This window comes from Garra rufa, chromosome 13 (assembly GCF_049309525.1).
Source record: "Garra rufa chromosome 13, GarRuf1.0, whole genome shotgun sequence".
Classification (NCBI taxonomy): Eukaryota; Metazoa; Chordata; class Actinopteri; order Cypriniformes; family Cyprinidae; genus Garra; species Garra rufa.
In genome coordinates, this window is record NC_133373.1 from 35,140,171 (window position 1) to 35,160,559 (window position 20,389).

The 20,389-nt window shown below is 34.9% G+C and overlaps 2 protein-coding genes across 2 annotated transcripts; both read right to left on the reverse strand.

Annotated features, from left to right (window-relative positions):
* Nucleotides 1-3,422: 3,422 nt before the first annotated feature.
* On the reverse strand, nt 3,423-18,591 carry smpdl3a (sphingomyelin phosphodiesterase acid like 3A). The gene is made up of 8 exons (XM_073852879.1): nt 18,336-18,591; nt 9,493-9,706; nt 9,185-9,329; nt 8,234-8,330; nt 6,610-6,773; nt 6,243-6,423; nt 5,961-6,085; nt 3,423-4,753 (listed from the first exon to the last, which is right to left on the reverse strand). The coding sequence occupies exons 1-8, from the start codon at nt 18,433-18,435 to the stop codon at nt 4,448-4,450; spliced, it is 1,332 nt and encodes a 443-aa protein (XP_073708980.1). The 5' UTR covers nt 18,436-18,591; the 3' UTR covers nt 3,423-4,447.
* A 128-nt stretch (nt 18,592-18,719) lies between these two features.
* Nucleotides 18,720-19,810, reverse strand: fabp7b (fatty acid binding protein 7, brain, b). The gene is made up of 4 exons (XM_073852880.1): nt 19,663-19,810; nt 19,325-19,497; nt 19,086-19,187; nt 18,720-18,974 (listed from the first exon to the last, which is right to left on the reverse strand). Exons 1-4 carry the CDS (start codon nt 19,733-19,735, stop codon nt 18,924-18,926), a joined length of 399 nt encoding a protein of 132 aa, XP_073708981.1. The 5' UTR covers nt 19,736-19,810; the 3' UTR covers nt 18,720-18,923.
* Between the last annotated feature and the right edge of the window lie 579 nt (nt 19,811-20,389).

Consider the following 20,389-nt stretch of genomic DNA (forward strand, 5'->3'; position numbering starts at 1 on the left):
TGTGTCTGTCTGTCTACCCGTCTGTCTGTCTGTCTACCTACCCGTCTGTCTGTCTGTCTACCTACCCGTCTGTCTGTCTGTCTGTATGTCTGTCTACCTACCTGTCTGTCTGTCTGTATGTCTGTCTACCTACTCGTCTGAAAAACAGGTCAAGAGCTCTGTAATAATTTCTGTACTGAACTTAATCAACTGGTGTGTAATCTCTGCCTCAGCTCATAAAAAGAAGCAGCATATTCCATGAATTCCAATTCCCTGGGGGCTGCCATGGTTACACAATCACCACAGTAATCCACAGCTTAAAACAGTGCAGTAGGTTAAACAGGCGCATCAAAGCAATAGTCTGAAGACTGAACAGGCTTTGATGAGGGTTTGGTCAAGCGTAATGAGGCCCTGTAATCAGTGGCAAGTTGACCCATGCCGGTCTCTAGCACTGACCTTCCCTGTTACAGCTCTTTAACTTCTAAAGTAGACACAGGACTGCCAGCCGAGCTGAATATATGTGACAGCAATAACTTACTAATCGGCCAGTAAGTAATGTTATGATTAGACCCTGGGGTCTCATATGTTTACAGCAAAAGATATTCAGTGGTAAAAGGAGGTTTGTAGTAAGCAATGTTGATGATTTGCGAACTGACACATTTTGCTAGTTTATAATGTAATATAAGGGTCCTTCGACAAAATGCATTTATTTCTCCAGGCTATACTGTATGTCAACCCCATGACCACACAATTTATGTACTGTTAATTTTATTTTATTATTTTACTTTAATTAAATTTATTTAACTTCATTTTATTTATTTATTTTATTTTGGTGAAAATAAATAAATAAATGGTAAAAAAAAATAAAAATAATTATATATATATATATATATATATATATATATATATATATATATATTATTTATTTATTATTATTTTAAACAAATAATAAAAAAATAAAGTAAAATAAAATAAAACTAAACCATTACCATATTATTTTTTCCACATTTAAATTCACATAAAAAAGTAATAAAATAAAATAAAAGAATAAAACCCAAATATTCTCCAGGCTGTCAAACCTATTACCATAACATTTCCCCCAAAATATATATATAAAAAAAAGTAAAAATAAAAATAATTACAATAAAGTAATAGAATTAAGTAATAATAAAATAAACATACTTTCCAGGCTGCCAACCCCATTACATTAATATTTCCCCCCCAAATAAAATAAATTTAATTTAATTTAATAAACCATTACCATAATATTTTTCCCAATATTAAATAAAATTTAAATTAATAAAATAAAATATTAAAAATAAATTAATAAAACTAATCAAATAAAATAAAAACTAAAAGTAATAAAATTAAATAATAAATAAAATTAAAATGTGGACAGAACTGAACCCAGCATTTTAAATACTCTCAAGGCTGTCAAAACTTCTTATTTTCAGAAAAAAAAATTATAATAAAAAATAAAATAAAATAAAATAAAATCATTACCATAATATTTTTCCCAAAATCAAATCAAATAAAAATAGAATACTCTCCAGGCTGTCAAACCATTATCATAATATTATCCCCAAAATTAAATAAAAGTACTAAAATAAAATAAAAAATAATAAAAGTAATAAAATAAAATAAATAAATAATAAATAAAATAAACTCAAAATAAAATAAAAATTACTCTCCAGGCTGTCAAACCCATTACCATAATATTTCCCCAAAATAAAATAAAATAAAATAAAATAAAATAAAATAAAATAAAATAAAATAAAATAAAATAAAATAAAATAAAATAAAATAAAATAAAATAAAATAAAATAAAATAAAATAAAATAAAAGTGGAGAGAACTGAACTGATATAATCTCCAGACTATGAACCCCATTAGATATTTATTTAATATTTATATATAATTTTAATACTCTCCAGGCTGTCATTCCCATTACCATAATAGTTTTACAAAACAAAACAATTTTAAATATTGAAACACTCTCTGTCCAAGACAATGTCTTCTGCTCACCAATCCAAGAAGGCAGACAAAAAGCTCTCTGAGATTTATGCGCCTGTCAAACTCCCCCACCTCGGCTCAGCCTTGTGTGGCCCACGCTTAAAAAAAGCTATCCCTCCTTCAGTGCCGCCAGTGCGGCAGGGCAAATATTGACCCATCCCTGTTACAGATGAGTCTCTATGGGGAACTCTGAGGAAGACGATTGGCAGAGCACTGATTAATGCTGATTAGAGCATCTCAGCCAGTCGTTAAAACAACCTGCCAGAGTTACCACGATGCCCCCTTTATCCCTGTGTCAACTCTCTGGCTCCACAATCCTGTCCACAAACCATTGTGAATCATCAAAGGCAGAATGTCAATGACCACATGAGGGGGGGGGTGGGGGGGGGGTCCAGACAAATGAACTAGAGAACATTTCATAAGGCCCTCAGCGGAGACAGTGAGGGTTCCGAGAGTGCATAGGGCATCTGCATGGGGTACAGGGATTGGATTTTGTGCATGGTTTTCTTTTTGGAAAATGTTTACAGGTGAGCAGTACTAGTACAACTATTGTGGTGTATTGAAGAATGACAAGTTACATCATGTAAAAAAAAAAAAAATGCTTTTAAAATATTGAAAGCAAAACTCAGTTTTTGTTGATGATTCAATTTTATTTAAAAAGTGTCCAGAAAATTATTAATTATTTGTGCAATTACAGATTTAATCAAGTATAAATTTCATTACAATTATTTAAAAATAATTTAAAAAACATTTTAAAGTGCCTTAAAATTAGTGAAATTTTCACAACTAAAATCCATTAAAAACATGTTAAGATACAGGTGTTGTTTCAACCAAACATAAAAAAATATAAAAATGAAATAATAATAATAATAATAATAATAATAAATAATACAATTCTGAGGGAAAAAAAAGATATCACAATTCTGACTTTATTTCTCGCAATTGTTTGTGTATATCTCACAATTCTGAGAAAAAAAGTCAGAATTGTGGGATAAAAGGTTGCAATTACTTTTTAAATTTTTTTTTTATTCAGTGGCGGAAATGGGCTTTTATAGGTCAAGTAAAAATGCAAATAGATAAAAACATTACTAAATCCCATAAAAACCTGTTAAGATATAAAATATAATATAATATAATATAATATAATATATAATATATATATATATATATATATATATATATATATATATATATATACACACATACAAAAATATAATTTTTTGCCATTTGAAAAAATGTTTATGATTTATGCTTCAATGGTCATGAATATTAAGTAACAATGCAATCAAATCATAAAAAATAAAATAAAAAAGTCTAGAAAATGATGCATAATTATTTGTCCAAATACAGATTTAACCAAGTATAAAATTCATTACAATCATTTAAAAATAATTAAAAAAAAAAAATGATTTTAAAGTGCCTTAAAATTATTTCAGTTTTTACAAGTAAATCCCATAAAAACTTTCAAGAAGATATAAAGTTTGCAAATAGAAAATTAAGTATTTATCAATAGTAATTTGTTGTACAGTCTTTTATTATTTTATTAATATGATTTAATTAATAAAATCATCATTAATAATAATGACAATTACTACATATACATACACACACACACACACATATATATATATATATATATACATATATATATATACATATATATATATATATATATGTGTGGGTCAAACACGAAAAAGGGTTTAAGTGTAACACTGCTTTATTGAAATGTTTCTTTTTTAAAGAAAAAAAATTAATTAACTGTTTAATTTTAATTTAATTGTGTTTTTGTTTATGTTTTGTTTTCCCTAATTTACAGAAGACACCCACTAAATTGTCATTCAGTGTAACAATCTTGTCAGGCATATTTACAACAAAAATCAATTTATGACATATTAAAAGACAAATTACTTTCACCCCAAATACTAATTAGCTGTAATTCTACATTTTTAAAATTAGCCATTATCCTATATTCTGTACATTTGTCAGTAAGAATTTTTGACTCATTTAGAAACACAATAAAAATTGAACATGCTCCGCTATTATTTTATATATTTTAAGTGAGAATAATTTTGAGTGTTTGAATTTTTGCATAAATATTGAGTTACACTGAATGACAATGTAACATTATTTTAACCAAATTTTGAAATTTTATTCTCTAAAAACTTTTGAAACCTTTAAAGTAGACGCTTTACTTACATTTAATGTGCTTTCTATGGACATAAAATCACTTTTGTAAATTTCTTTCTCATGGACAACTTAACATCTTTGACTTTGGGGTGAAGTGAGACAATTTCCTAAAATGAACTCTTGCATTGTTATTATTATTCTTTCAATTAAAAAACAATCCCTGATTATTACATAAATTTTTTTTTTTAAATCATCTTCATAGAGAGTTGATCAAGTATAAAGTGAGTAAAAACAAGTATCTACTCCAGAACTGTAACAGCCTACTCTTTCTACACAGTGGCTTTCGTAATACACTTTGAGTAGGTCTCTTGATCCAAAAAGTGTACAGCACACACCTGAATTGCTTTGCATAAACCCTCGCAAGTGATGTTTAAGTTGTAGCTCACCATAAAATGGTTAAAATACTTGTCAAAGGCTTTGCTCTGTGGCTCCTCGAACCTAAGAGCAAGTTTGTGCAAGTTGTGAGGCTGAATGTCTTCAATATCAAAAGCCTCGGTCATAATGTATTCCAGCTTCCACTCTGACTTTTGTTCCAGGTTTGCTTCTGTGAGATTTAAATAGAACTGCCAAATATCCTTTGGAGGAAAAAAGAAAAAGAAAAGAGAGAGTGATTATTAGAAGAGATGCAATGGAAGAGCCACGCTTTGAGTTGGCACCCTGATTAAAACACAGCATGTAATTAGAACTGACACTATCATTAATCATTCAGAAACAGGAATTGCTCTAGGAAGAGACACAGTGGTAGTGAAGTAATGACGTTACGCAAAGAAAAACAAACAAACAAAATCAAATTTATTAGAATTAAGCCACAAATTTAGCTTCAAACAACTTGCATTTTAACACAAAGCACTAACAATTGTAAGGAGAATGTGCAGTAAATAAGTAAATAAATCAGTGCTTGAACTTTCTTGTTGGTGGACACAGAAAGCTATAATTAAAAATAAATTAAAATAAAATAACTGTGGACAAAATTAAACCCAGCATTTGAACTTGGTGGACACCAGTAAACCATAATAAATAAATAAATAAAAATAATTGGGACAAAATGAAAGCCAGCATTTGAAATTGATGGACACCAATAAACCATAAAAAAAAACGACATAACTACACAAATAAAATACATAAAAAGAAAAAGATGGAAAATTAAATAAATAAAAATAAAAATGAAAAATAAAATAAATAAATAAAATTAAAAATTAAAATAAAATAAAATTGTGGGGAAAAAAGAAAAAAGAAAAGAAAAGAAAAGAAAAGAAAAGAAAAGAAAAGAAAATAGTTGCGGACAAAATTAAACCCAGCATTTGAAATTGGTGGAAACCAGTAAACTATAATAATAATAATTAAAAAAAAAAAAAATTTTAATTAAATAAAAATTGTGAACAAAATTAAACCCAGCATTTGAAATTGGTGGACACCAATAAACCATAATAATAAAATTAATGAATTAAAAGAAAAGAAAAGAAAAGAAAAGAAAAGAAAAGAAAAGAAAAGAAAAGAAAAGAAAAGAAAAGAAATTTTTGCAGACAAACCCCAGAATTTTAAATTGGTGGACAACAGTAAACCATAAATTAAAAACATAAATAAATAAATAAAATAAAATAAAATAAAATAAATTGTGGGCAAAACTAAAGCCAGCATTTGAAATATTCCACACATATTCCATACCACACTGTTTTCAACAAAACAAAACAAAACTGGACAGAACTGAACACCAAAAATGTAAATAAAAGTACTAAAAGTAAACAAATCAGCGCTAGAACTTACTAGTTGGTGGAAACTTACCAGTAAACCATAATTCTCAGGGTGGTACAGATATGCACGGACCCCAGGATTGTTAGAAAATGGCTCCAATAGACTTTTGATCGGTGTAACAGCAGGTGTAACAAATATAGAATTCACTGGTTTCCCTTGAATAAATGCATGAATGGTACATAAATTAGTATGTTCATTGTTCTATATCCATTGTACGGCTGATTTACATACTACAATCTAAGAAATTGTGTCGATTGACTCATGTGTCGATTTATATTAAAAATATAAATGTTCTGAGGTAAAATATATTACCTTGCTGATCCAGCAGAACCATTATGCTGTCTCGATGAGTGTGCCCGTAGAATTGACCCTGAACGACGTCACTGTAGTTGCGAAATATTTTGGCCAGTTGCTCATTGTGGCTTTCCCGGACGGCTGTTGTATTTATAGCAAAGGGTAGGTAACCGATGGGGACGTGAGCAATTACATAGACCTCAGAGAAACAGATGACAGCAAAATTAAGGTCAGCATTCACTCACACACCACTGTTGTCACTTACATGGACATACCACTATGCAACTGTTAATTTACAGCCTTGTAATAAAATGGCCCCCTATGATCAGCGCAGCAGGCCCTTTCTAAAATTAAAATGCCTTAAAATCAAACATAATATACTCACCTTTTCCATCTTTTGTCTTGACAGCTCAAGTGTTTCCTGCAGCCACTGCAACTGCCCAGCGGGGTCAGTCATATTTACCGTCACTTGATTAGGACTGTAGTACAGGTTTGTGTTGAGACTCACCAGGCGGAGGCCAGGTTTGATCACAAGAGAGTAAAAGCCGCCTTCAAACAAAGAACAGGCTTTAGATTTAAATGTATATAAAATTTAATACAAATGTAATATACAGTTGAAGTCAAAAGTTTACATACACCTTGCAGAATCTGCAAAATGTATATTTTTCCAAAATAAGAGGGATCATACAAAATGCATGTTATTTTTTATTTAGTACTGACCTGAATAAGATATTTTACAACTTTATTTACATAAAGTCCAGAAGAGAAAATAATAGTTGAATTTATAAAAATGACCCTGTTCAAATGTTTACATTGGATTCTTAATACTGTGTTGTTACCTGAATGATCCATAGCTGTGTTTTTGTGTTTAGTGATAGTTGTTCATGAGTCTCTTGTTTGTCCTGAACAGTTAAACTGTCCACTGTTCTTCAGAAAAATCCTTCAGGTCCCACAAATTCTTTGGTTTTTCAGAATTTTTGTGTGTTTGAACCCTTTCCAACAATGACTGTATGTTTTTGAGATCCATCTTTTCACACTGAGGACAACCGAGGGACTCATATGCAACTATTACAGAAGGTTCAAACACTCACTGATGCTTCAAAAGGACAAGCTATGCATTAAGAGCCGGGGGGTGAAGACTTTTTGAATTTGAAGATAAATTAACTTTAATAAATTAAACTTATTTTGTCTTCTGGGAAACATGTAAGTATCTTCTGTAGCTTCTGAAGGGAAGTACTAAATGGAAAAAAAAATAATCTTCAAAACATTGTGGTTGTGTTCAAAAGTTTACACCCCTGGCTCTCTTAATACATCATTTTTCTTTCTGAATCATCAGTTAGCGTTTGAACCTTCTGTAATAGTTGCATATGAGTCCATCAGTTTTCCTCAGTGTGAAAAGATGGATCTTAAAATCATACAGTCATTGTTGGAATGGCTTCAAATACACAAAATTTATGGGACCTGAATGATTTTTCTGAAGAACAGCAGGCAGTTTAACTGTTTAGGACAAACAAGGGACTCATGAACAACTATCACTAAACAAAACAAAAAAAAAAAACAGCTGTGAATCATTCACTTAACAACACAGTATTAATTAATAATAAATTCAGCTTTTATTTTCTCTTGTGGACTATATGTAAACATCTTTAGTGAAATATCTTATTCAGGTCAGTCCTAAATAAAAAAAAATAATAACATGCATTTTGGTAAAATTTTGCAGATTCTGCAAGGTGTATATAAACTTTTGACTTCAATTATGAATGTAATATAATCTAAAGTGTAAATATATACACACACATACATACATAAACATTTTATGCACAATTTGTTTTAGTATTATTATTATGTTCTGGCACAAAAACTTTAGTTAGATGAACAATAATTTTGCATAATTATGTTGTTTAATTTAAAATGATGACTAAAACTCTGTATTGACCAATCAGCATCCATTATTTCCAAATAATCAAACGCTTACACATGTGGTAAAACGTCTTTTTCTTAGCATTTACCTTTTTGCAAAGTAGCCACAGCTTCTGGGTTCAACCATGGAGACCAGAGTTTGGCTGCAGCATCATAAATCGCATTTGCAGATGTTGGCAACTGATCCTAAAATGTTTTAAAGAAAGATTAAAATCAAATTAAATTAAATTACAATGAAAGAATGAATTAAATTCAATATTTAATTTTCAAGATTTAAGCACAGCTGCCAAATTGTGTACGAAACAATGTACGACAGAGCATGATGTTTCAAATACGGGATCTCATAGAAATATTATGCAGTAAAAACTGTTTTCAACATTGACAAAAATAATAAATATTTCTTGAGCAGCAAATCAGCATATCAGAATGATTTCTGAAGGATAATGTGACATTGAAGGAAAACTTCAAATTGCCATCACAGGAATAAATTAAATTTTAAAACATGCTGAAATAGAAAACCGTTATTTTAAATAGTAAAAATATTTCAAAATATTACTGTTTTCACTGTGTTTTTGATCAAATAAATGCAGCCACTTAATGCCAGCAATAAAGTTGTGACACTGTTTGAAATGTTTTTTCACTGCCTGACTGTTTTTTTGCCTTACTATTTGTACAAAAAATACATATGTATATAAACTATTTTATATACAGTCAAGCCCGAAATTATTCATACCCCTGGCATACCCTCGAATGCGATATTGAGCGCGATATGGCGTAGCTTGTCAGAGATTTACGTCTCTGTGTATTAATTGCCGCTCCAGCGGAATCTGAGCGGAATGCACGTGATGGAGATTTACTACTAATCAAAGTACCGGCTTCATTGACTAAACGCACCTCACAATATCGTTCGATATATTGTCCAGCCCTACAAACACTACATTCAAACAACCTAAACCATCTGCACTTTATTTGACCCCAGAACTGTTGTCTTGGGTTGAATTCCTAGCTCAAAACTCTAGTTGCCCTTGAGATTGAAATACCTGTGGCCAGTAGTCGTGGTTGCCCAGGGCAGGATAAACTGGCAGCTCTGGGAAGAACTGACGTATGGTGTGAGTCATATTGGCAATAACATTAATTACTACATCAGTGGACAGCTCTTCTTTCGGAACGTGTGGAGGGCTGTCTCTGCAATGAGAGGCACAACATTTAAAGAAAAGTTAGTAAAAACATTGTTCAATGAACTGTTCATTAGCTCCAAAATTCAATTATCTCCCAATTTAATCTAAATGTAAGATCTTAAGCAAAATCACAGAACAGCTGCAAGCCAGTAAATGAGACTGCTTTATACCCTGTCCATATAATGAACTCAGGCTGCAGGTCTGCTTGTTTCATGTAAGTGAATGCTGAGAGAATGAGCTGGTATGGGGAATCACACAGGAAATCACCAAAAACTCCAGGGTCCATTGCAGGAACACCCTTAGAGGAAAAACAGACTTTGGTGTGGTCTTCTGTGACATGGTAGGTTGGATCCAAGTGCAGGTCTGAGATATGCCAGAATTTCGCTGGAATTTAAAATGCTTGCGTTAAAATCATTTCACAAATATTTTAAATACTCTACACTGATATGTCAAATATTTGTTTCATTTCAAAGCTAAAGCTTGTCATGTTTTTAAAGATAATTGAACTTGAAATCAATTCTTAATTAATCCTTATGTACTCTTTAGATTGACTTCCTCATGCAAATATTCTTTGTTTTTTGACCCAGTAGACAGATATTGTTGACTTCTAACTGTTAATTTTATTCGCTTTTTTGACTATTGTTCTGTTTAAGGACTAATGTACCCCAACAAGAACACAAATTTATCCTTTGTTTTTATATTTATTTATATTTTGTTTTATTAGTTTTATTGCCTTGTATTTTATTGTACTTTATTTTGTTTTTGTACTGTATTGTATTGTATTTTGTTTTATTGTTTTTTATTGTATTGCATTGTATTGTACTTTATTTTATGTTATTGTTCTGTATTGTATTGTATTGTATTTTGTTTTATTATATTGTATTTTATTTTATTGTTCTGTATTGTATAGTATTGTATTTTGTTTTATTTTATCGTACTTTATTGTATTGTATTTTGTTTTATTATATTGTATTTTATTTTTATTTTATTTTATTTTATTTTTTGGATTGGATTTTATTTTATTTTATTGTTCTGTATTGTATAGTATTGTATTTTTTTTTTTTTTTATCATACTTTATTGTATTGGATTTTGTTTTATTGTATTGTATTATTTTTTGCATATTTTGTATTTTATTGTACTGTATTATATTGTATTTTATTTTATTTTATTGTATTTTTGGATTGTATTTTATTTTATTTTATTGTTCTGTATTGTGTAGTATTGGATTTTGTTTTATTTTATCGTACTTTATTGTATTGTATTTTGTTTTATTGTATTATATTATTTTTTGCATATTTTGTATTTTATTGTACTGTATTATATTGTATTTTATTTTATTTTATTGTATTTTTTGGATTGGATTTTATTTTATTTTATTGTAGTGTATTGTATTAGTATAGTATTGTATTTATTTTTATTTTATTGTACTTTATTGTATTGTATTTAGTTTTTTGTATTGTATTATTTTTTGCATGTTTTGCATTTTATTGTACTGTATTATATTGTGTTTTATTTCATTTTGTTGTATTTTTTGGATTGGATTTTATTTTATTTTATTTTACTGTACTGTATTGTATAGTATTGTGTTTTGTTTTATTTTATTGTACTTTATTGTATTGGGTTTTGTTTTATTGTAATTTTATTTTGTATTTTATTGTACTGTATTTCATTTTATTGTATTGTACTGTGTTTTAAAGTATTGGATTTTATTTTATTTTGTTGCATTGCACTGTATTTTATTTTATTTTATTGTATTTCGTTTTATTGTATTTTCTTTTATTTTAAACCACTATGTTTGTCTAACTAGCAGTTAGCCAAGGGGTAATTAGTTTTATGTTTCAGATTCAAACAAATCTACCTATGATCAGTTTTGAAGGTAAAAAAAAAAAAGGATGACTAACTTTTTAAACTAGTCTAAGTGGTTTATGCAACTGGCCCCTGGACCTGAACCAGCATTATTCATAGCATACATTTGAAGCACTTACACTTACAATAATTGCTCAAAAATTGTAAAAAATCATTAAGTATCAACCTAATTAAATATAAAGATTAATAACCTTTAATTTTTTTCTATACCACAGAAAATCTCATTTCACTAAATCTCATTTTTGTCATGATCAGGGCTGTGGGTCTCCCCTCAGCCTCCTGAGGTCGCTGTTCACACTGCACCTTTGATTGCATTCACCTGTCTTTGTCATTAACACTGATTTCACTCACAGCTGTTCACTATCTGGACTATTGTATAAAGACACTCACATCTCACTCCTGCTTCATGTCTGCATTGTCTTTTGTCCTCTATGTTATTTTGTGTTCTTGATATTCCCTGGACTTTGATCGTGCTCTTGATCTTGTTATTTTGTGTTTAAGTTCACGTTCAGTTTGTGCCGTGTTGGCTTTTTGTTTGTTTCGTTTTGTTATTTTCATTAAAATTACTTTCCTGCATTTTGGACCCAGACCCATCATTACTCACACGTGACAGAATGCAGACATCCATGATGGGTCCAGCGGGGAGAATTTTTTTTGAGGGGGCAGCAACCACCTGCTCGGTTCCGGACACTCAGGGGATGTCGTTTGAGGCGGCGTCGGCAGCTCGGTTCGAGTTCATCTACGCCTGCCTGGCGGCGATGGACACCCGCAGTGCCGAGACGGCGCGGAAGCGCCCCTGCTTTGCAGAGGAGGTGGCGGTGACCGCTCTGTCTGTTCCGGACGCGTTGGTGACCGCTCTCTCTGTTCCGGACGCAGCGGTGACCGTTCTCTCTGCTCCGGACGCGGCGGTGACCGCTCTCTCTGCTCCTGATGCGGCGGTGACCGCTCTCTCTGCTCCTGACGCGGTGTTGACCGCTCTCTCTGTTCCGGACGCGGCGGTGACCGCTCTCTCTGTTCCGGACGCGGCGGTGACCGCTCTCTCTGCTCCGGACGCGGCGGTGACCGCTCTCTCTGCTCCTGACGCGGAGGTGACCGCTCTCTCTGCTCCTGACGCGGTGGTGACCGCTCTCTCTGCTCCTGACGCGGTGTTGACCGCTCTCTCTGTTCCGGACGCGGCGGTGACCGCTCTCTCTGTTCCGGACGCGGCGGTGACCGCTCTCTCTGCTCCGGACGCGGCGGTGACCGCTCTCTCTGCTCCGGACGCGGCGGTGACCGCTCTCTCTGCTCCGGACGCGGCGGTGACCGCTCTCTCTGCTCCGGACGCGGCGGTGACCGCTCTCTCTGCTCCGGACGCGGCGGTGACCGCTCTCTCGGCTCCGGACGCGGCGGTGACCGCTCTCTCTGCTCCTGACGCGGCGTTGACCGCTCTCTCTGTTCCTGACGCGGCGGTGACCGCTCTCTCTGCTCCGGACGCGGCGGTGACCGCTCTCTCTGCTCCGGACGCGGCGGTGACCGCTCTCTCTGCTCCTGACGCGGCGTTGACCGCTCTCTCTGTTCCTGACGCGGCGTTGACCGCTCTCTCTGCTCCGGACGCGGCGTTGACCGCTCTCTCTGCTCCGGACGCGGCGGTGACCGCTCTCTCGGCTCCGGACGCGGCGTTGACCGCTCTCTCTGCTCCTGACGCGGCGTTGACCGCTCTCTCTGTTCCTGACGCGGCGGTGACCGCTCTCTCTGCTCCGGACGCGGCGGTGACCGCTCTCTCTGCTCCGGACGCGGCGGTGACCGCTCTCTCTGCTCCTGACGCGGAGGTGACCGCTCTCTCTGCTCCGGACGCGGCGGTGACCGCTCTCTCTGCTCCGGACGCGGCGGTGACCGCTCTCTCTGCTCCTGACGCGGCGGTGACCGCTCTCTCTGCTCCTGACGCGGCGGTGACCGCTCTCTCTGCTCCTGACGCGGAGGTGACCGCTCTCTCTGCTCCTGATGCGGTGTTGACCGCTCTCTCTGTTCCGGACGCGGCGGTGACCGCTCTCTCTGTTCCGGACGCGGCGGTGACCGCTCTCTCTGCTCCGGACGCGGCGGTGACCGCTCTCTCTGCTCCTGACGCGGAGGTGACCGCTCTCTCTGCTCCGGACGCGGCGGTGACCGCTCTCTCTGCTCCGGACGCGGCGGTGACCGCTCTCTCGGCTCCGGACGCGGCGGTGACCGCTCTCTCTGCTCCTGACGCGGCGTTGACCGCTCTCTCTGTTCCTGACGCGGCGATGACCGCTCTCTCTGCTCCGGACGCGGCGGTGACCGCTCTCTCTGCTCCGGACGCGGCGGTGACCAGCTCACGTTCCTCTGGCGGCAGTGTCCACTCACGTTCCTCCGCTGCACGGGCCTGGCCCGCCATCCCTCCCCCTGAGTTGCCTTCCTCCGTGCCTCCTCCCTCCAGACTTTGGGAACGTCTGGGAGCCGTTCCTTAGGGAGGGGGTACTGTCATGATCAGGGCTGTGGGTCTCCCCTCAGCCTCCTGAGGTCGCTGTTCACACTGCACCTTTGATTGCATTCACCTGTCTTTGTCATTAACACTGATTTCACTCACAGCTGTTCACTATCTGGACTATTGTATAAAGACACTCACATCTCACTCCTGCTTCATGTCTGCATTGTCTTTTGTCCTCTATGTTATTTTGTGTTCTTGATATTCCCTGGACTTTGATCGTGCTCTTGATCTTGTTATTTTGTGTTTAAGTTCACGTTCAGTTTGTGCCGTGTTGGCTTTTTGTTTGTTTCGTTTTGTTATTTTCATTAAAATTACTTTCCTGCATTTTGGACCCAGACCCATCATTACTCACACGTGACAATTTTAGCACAACTACACATTTGTTAAGCCTATACGCTCTTCTTAATGTAATTTAAAGTAAGGGTGGGCGATAAGACCTAAAATTAATATCACGGTATTTTTCATCTTTTGAACGGTGACGGTATAATATCACGGTATTACTTTTTTTGGTACATTTTGGGAGGAGTAGCCTGTCCTGTCCCTTTAGTATGTGAATAAAGTTAATATTTTTATAATAAAATAAGTAAATGGTGTGTATCCTTATCAAAAAGAGACATGGGAGAGTATGCATTCTCAACATATTTATTTTGCAAAAAAGCTAAAGATCTTACTTAACAGTGTACAACAAAACAAAAAAAAAATTGTATTGAAATTTAATTGCAAAATCAACCCATAGCAACAGTTTAAAAGTAGACCAATTCTGTGGGGAAAACGCGGACTTGGCAACCCTGCATCCAACGAGCTGCAGGAGTTAATGTCATTGCACACATGAGTACGAAATTTTCGTCCGAGATTTTTGCACGTTAAAAAAAAATACAGGTTATGTTAATCGAGTTTACACACTGCCTCTGAAACTTTCATCCGTCATAAAAAAAAAATTCAGATCGTGTTTGATTTTCTGCATTTTCGCATCCATAATAAGCATTTTGATAAGGATGGCGAATATGAGAAAACTAAAAAAAAAAAAAAAAAAAAAAAACGCATACGAAAATCGGATTCAGTGTACAATGACCTTTAGATTTGAATGATCACGGGTCGAAAGTAAAGAGAGATGACAAAATAGACTGGAGGATTTGCTGCAATCTTGTACTCACTACAAATATCTGTTATGATGTGCTGCTCCCTTTACACAGAGTGTGCGTTATCGTAAAATCGAAAGTAAAAGTAAACAGCGCGAGCACTCATTTAAAAGCGATTTCTATACCCTGCATATTGAAAGCGCGAAAATTATATACAATATTAGTTCGCCTCGCGCCTGCTCAATTTGTGATCCGCTGTGTAAATCCTTCAACAGGTGTTAGATTTTTGGTTTCTGAGATATTCGCTTTCTGTGGGCGGAGCATACATGCATTTTAATGAGACATGACCAGCAGTACTTGAAAATATCAGCTCTACTCCATCTCAGAATGTTTAACGATTTTTTTCATAAACCTAACATACCTTTGTCTAATATATGAACTTATGTCTAAAATGAACGTGTTTACCTTGTTAATGCAGTTACAAAAGTTGTATTAGTAGGCCTATGTTCTTTTTTCGCGTGAGGTCATCCACGACTAAATGAGAATGACACGCTTTCACTTCATGTAACTTTATACGCAAACCTCATCTGCGTCCAGCATTGATTTCAGTTCGTAGTGGTAGGTAGATTTCTACATTGCGATGCTTAAACTGAGACTTTATTGTTGTTATTCGTTGTTAAATACATCACTGCCTGTAACATCTTAAACTTCTAGAAATGTATCTGTGGACGAATACGTTTGTTTATAAACTAACCTCATGTGATTGTCTTGTTAACTTGTGATCAAACTAACTTGAACTATTAAGCCTATTAGCCTAAATCAAGATTGAAAATGTCTGTTCTTTTATCACGTGTTTCACTGTTGTGCTGGATGAAAAACATGTGTAGGCTATACATCATATCTTTATGTATTTTAACGGTGTTTACATGGCTTAATAGAGTCAACAGTACGAAGATCCAAAAGTTATGCAGATTGCGACTATTCAACATTGTCCAACATTCACCATCTCTTGTTGTGATTGCCATACACTGCAGAAAAATGTAATTTATGTTGTTAAATATATTTTTTGTCATGTTACCAGATAAAATAAAATATATGTGAAACCAACAATTCCAGATCACCTGAATGATATGAGCCAAAAGTTAATCTCTAGTTACTTCATACAGAAGGTTTAAAATGGCTCCCTCTGGCAATGACTACTATAATGTCCTCAAACCCATGAGTGGCCTAATAAAGTTTTTGAAACCTATTCTGTGCCATCTGCTCTTTGACCATGTGTTGCACTGTGTATCTGTAATAATTTGGAAATGTGATATTCCAAAGGATTTTTTTTTTTTTTTTTTTTGGATTAAAGAGTAAACCAACTAAACGTTTATTTAGTGGGTAATGTATTTATACTCATGGGTTTTACTTAGAATGAGGGTCCTGTGTAACATACAAACAAAATATTCCCGTATGCTCCCACAGTGTGTCTGGAGCACAATAAAGCAAGCAAAAGGGAACACCAACATCATCAGATGACAGATTTACACACCCACTTGTTAATCAATTTGCTATTCTCAAATTATAAGAATGTGAAGTGTGTCAAAATGAACACATAAGGCTCTACAAACATTTTCTTACCCCACTATAATATGCAAATACTCATCATTAGAAGCCAAAAACTGGGGTGGACAGTTAATAAACCAATGTCATAAGTGAAATCATCTCAGTATCCAATGGACTGAGGAGATTTATTAATTAATTTATTATACTTGTTTGCATTGTTATGAAAAATTGTATATAAGTGGCCATTTCGATAGTTTTGTAAGGGTGAGGTTAGAGATGGATGTAACTACATACAACAAACTTTTTGAGTTCAAGCATTCTGGAACATTACCTGAGGGTATTTCTAGGAATGCTAAAATAGTTTTCCACAGAAAAGCTAAAAACTTAATTATACACAGTGAGTATATGTATATTCTGCATCTCAGTTATTTTTATTTTTTATTTATTTTTAATAGTATAATGACTAACCTGCCTTTTTTAGATGAAGTTTTGCATTATATAAGGAGGAAGGAAGGAGGTGCTTTGGCCAAAGTAATCTGCACAAAAGAGAAGGCCAAATAAATTTTTATGGAATTGCACAGTAGTGCAATAGGGGCTGGCTGACTGTGGCATTCATAAAACCTTGGATGCAGTGAGCAGAAGGTTTTATTGGCCAGGCATGTCTTTGGACATTAAAAAATGGGTGAGTGCAATCTCATGTGTACACTTCTACTTGTGTAGGAGCCTACCAATCAACAAGCAAGAGACAAGATTATTATTATTTTTTATTAATATTTTGCCTCTCCCTCCCATAGAAGACCTGAGTGACTTATACATGGCCTGTGGCAATAAATATCCTTATACAGATGACAAAGTGGACACTTGGGTATGTTTAACTGGAGGCATGATTGCATTGCTGTATATGAAACTGCTATTTGAGTGTTTATGAATCCATGATCTTAATCTCTCTCAGATTGAATGCGACAGCTGCAGTGGTTGGTACCACTGGGACTGCATGAGCAGGCCCAGTATAGAGGAAGTCTTCATTTGTCCAGGGTGCCAAGGACCTTATAGTGCATAATGTGCAAATATATATTTGTCCAAGATTCTTTCTTTGTCCAAGATTCTACTGTGAATAAAATTGTCACCACTACACTTGTTGTTAAATTGCTTTCATAAAAGGCTGTGATTTATTTTTCTCTTTTAAAGCAGATGTACCAAAAATCTTTTACTTTCTATTTCAATACTTTTCCTAGACAAACTACTGCAGCACCTTTACATAGTAATTTGCATTATTTAAATGCTTTTCATCCAGCACAACAATGAAACAAGTGATAAAACAACAGACAAAGTCCCGGTCGTCCCGATTGCCACTCCACCCCTGGTATTGGCTACAGGCCCGACCTTTCTTCACGATGTTTCACCAGTCGTTTAATGGCCACTCCCCTTTTACCTTCCACCTGCAAAGCTGATACGAATATGTTTAACTTTTTTATTTACAACAAGATAGGCTATATATTATAAGGACAGGTATTCAGACCACAACTGAACGTTTGAAGAAAATTTAATGCCTTATTATTTAGAATTAGCTATTATTGATGCAAATGCAGCTGTTCGAGGCACATAACTGATTTATTACGGTATTGACTGTATTACTATTAGAAAATCCATGTCGTGGCGCAATGTCACACCGGTGTACCGCCCACCCCTAATTTAAAGTAATAAGTTTATAACTCAGGTTTATTTATTAGACGGTCATTACACTTTATTTAATCTGAAAAGAAAAAATAACCTGATTAAAAGAGTAATTTCTCAAAACTCCCAAACAGAACAAGCAAATCTGTTTAACAACAACAGGCCCTCAAGATTAATTATTACTGTAAATGTATAGGAATCTGACTGTACAGGACAAAATGACAAGGCATGTCTGCTAAAATAACAAAAAGAAGACCAGCAAATGCAAACGCATGCAAACTATGTGCGTAATAGAGCAGATTTTTGCATAACGCCAACTCTGACGTTACCTGTATCAGCTTATTCAAACTCTGAAACACTTACGTGCGCTCTGCAGGTGTTTGAAAGCATTATTAACCGGCGCAGCAGAAACCTGAAGACTAAAAACAGGACCAAACAAACATAATAAAACGAGAAAAGCCATTTCTGCGCGTCTGTATTATTAAACCGCGTTTGTGTAAACCAAAACAGGAAAAACAGCAGCTCACGTGACGCATTGTTTGCGCAACCTTCTGCGGTCACGCGCACTGATTGGACGCCATGCAAATCAAACGCCTTCCATAATTACATCACATTCACATCTTACACTATATATATAGAAATATATATCTCTTTTACATTTATGCCGCATGAATAGTAAAAACAGAAATTTAAATGAATAAATTGTGACTTTGTCAACAATAGTCTCATAAATGAACACACAAGCCATCTTTTTTGTCTGGTTCTTTATTACAAATGAATCGCTAACATAAAAGCATTTTTATAAATGATTCAAAAATATTTGTAGTCCATGATTTTATGGATTTGGAGGAACGAAGTGCAAAGTTTTTCTTTCCTTAAAGCACCAAAGCACATCGTATCTGTTGCTGCCTAGTGAAGGAGAAGGACAAATCCTCATAATATTCCCAAAACTTATGCTTTTTCAAAGGTACGCACAGCCACCACGTCCCCAAAGGTGAGTTTCTAAAATAAAATTGAACTAGTAATTATAAGTTAGGCTATCAAACGCCAATTGTATGACTGTAGTAAAGCGTTAATGTTGAGTTTCACAATATTTTTAAAAAAATGCCTTACCGTCAGCATCTTCCCGTCCTTGATCTCCCGGACAATGGTGGTCTCTTTTCCATCCCACTTCTGCACATAAACAAGCTGGTCTCCATCCATTGTCACAGTGGACTGTTGAAAAGAACACAAATGTGGATTCATCTCAGACAGAACACGATACGTCTTCACTGAAATAGGAATGTATTGTTCCCAGTGGTGATAGTTCCCATTAAATCATGTTATGAAATATGTTTTTTTTCCAAACCTACTTTACAGTGTCGGTCATCTGCGGTGGTCTCATCAAACTCCTCGCCCAGTTTAAATGAGATCTCAATGTTCTTGAAAGTACTTTGTGTTTTTATGACTACTTTGTCTCCCTCCTTCGAGATGTTGAGGGTCGGTTTAGCCATATTTCCAACTTGTCTTGTTGCAAACCCAATACCTTATATATATATAGATAAAAAATCAGATGCAATGAATTCATGCATTTTCACTACAACCAGGGTTTTTAATACCCTTGGGATGTGCCTATAGTTAAAGTTCTAATAAATTAGAAATAATTAACTATATTAATGATTATCATTACTGATATTATGATAAAACTTACCTAGAGCTTTCATATACTCATCAAAGTTCTCACTATTGACCAGTTTCCATGTGCCACACAAAGCATCTACCATTTTTAAAATTAAGCTTTTCTGATCAATAAAAAATACTAAGCTTTATATTAATGCTCTGTGGAAAACGTAGCTGCATTTTCTCTTTGCAGGGGATCTTAAATAGTTTTTGCAGCTCCTTGAGAATGATTAAAGAAGTGGGAGGAGTCAGCTTTCCCATTGGCTGTTAGTCAAACCTGGAGCATTTGATTGACTGTTGAGTCTGTAAATGTTTTTAATACACTGTATAAACATATTTGCGATCTATCTATAAAATGCTATTTAGTTCCATTAACAGCAGCAAAAATGCATTGTATATGCATAAGTGCTGTTAAACAAATAATCGTATTAATCGCATCCAAAATAAATAAAAAAATATTTACATAATATATGTGTGTATACTGTGTATTTATTAGCCTATGTATATATAATACACAAAATATATATATTTTGAAAATTTACATGTATATATTTATATTCATGTAAGTGATATTATATATAATTATATTTAAATATATAAAGAACATATTTTTCTTAAATATATACATGCATGTGTGTATTTACATGTGGGTCAAAGACGTTAAGATGCCAACATCAAAAGAAATTTACAAAAGTGTTTTTTTGTCCATAGAAAGCACATTAAATGTAAGTAAAGTGCCTACTTTTAAGGTTTCAAAT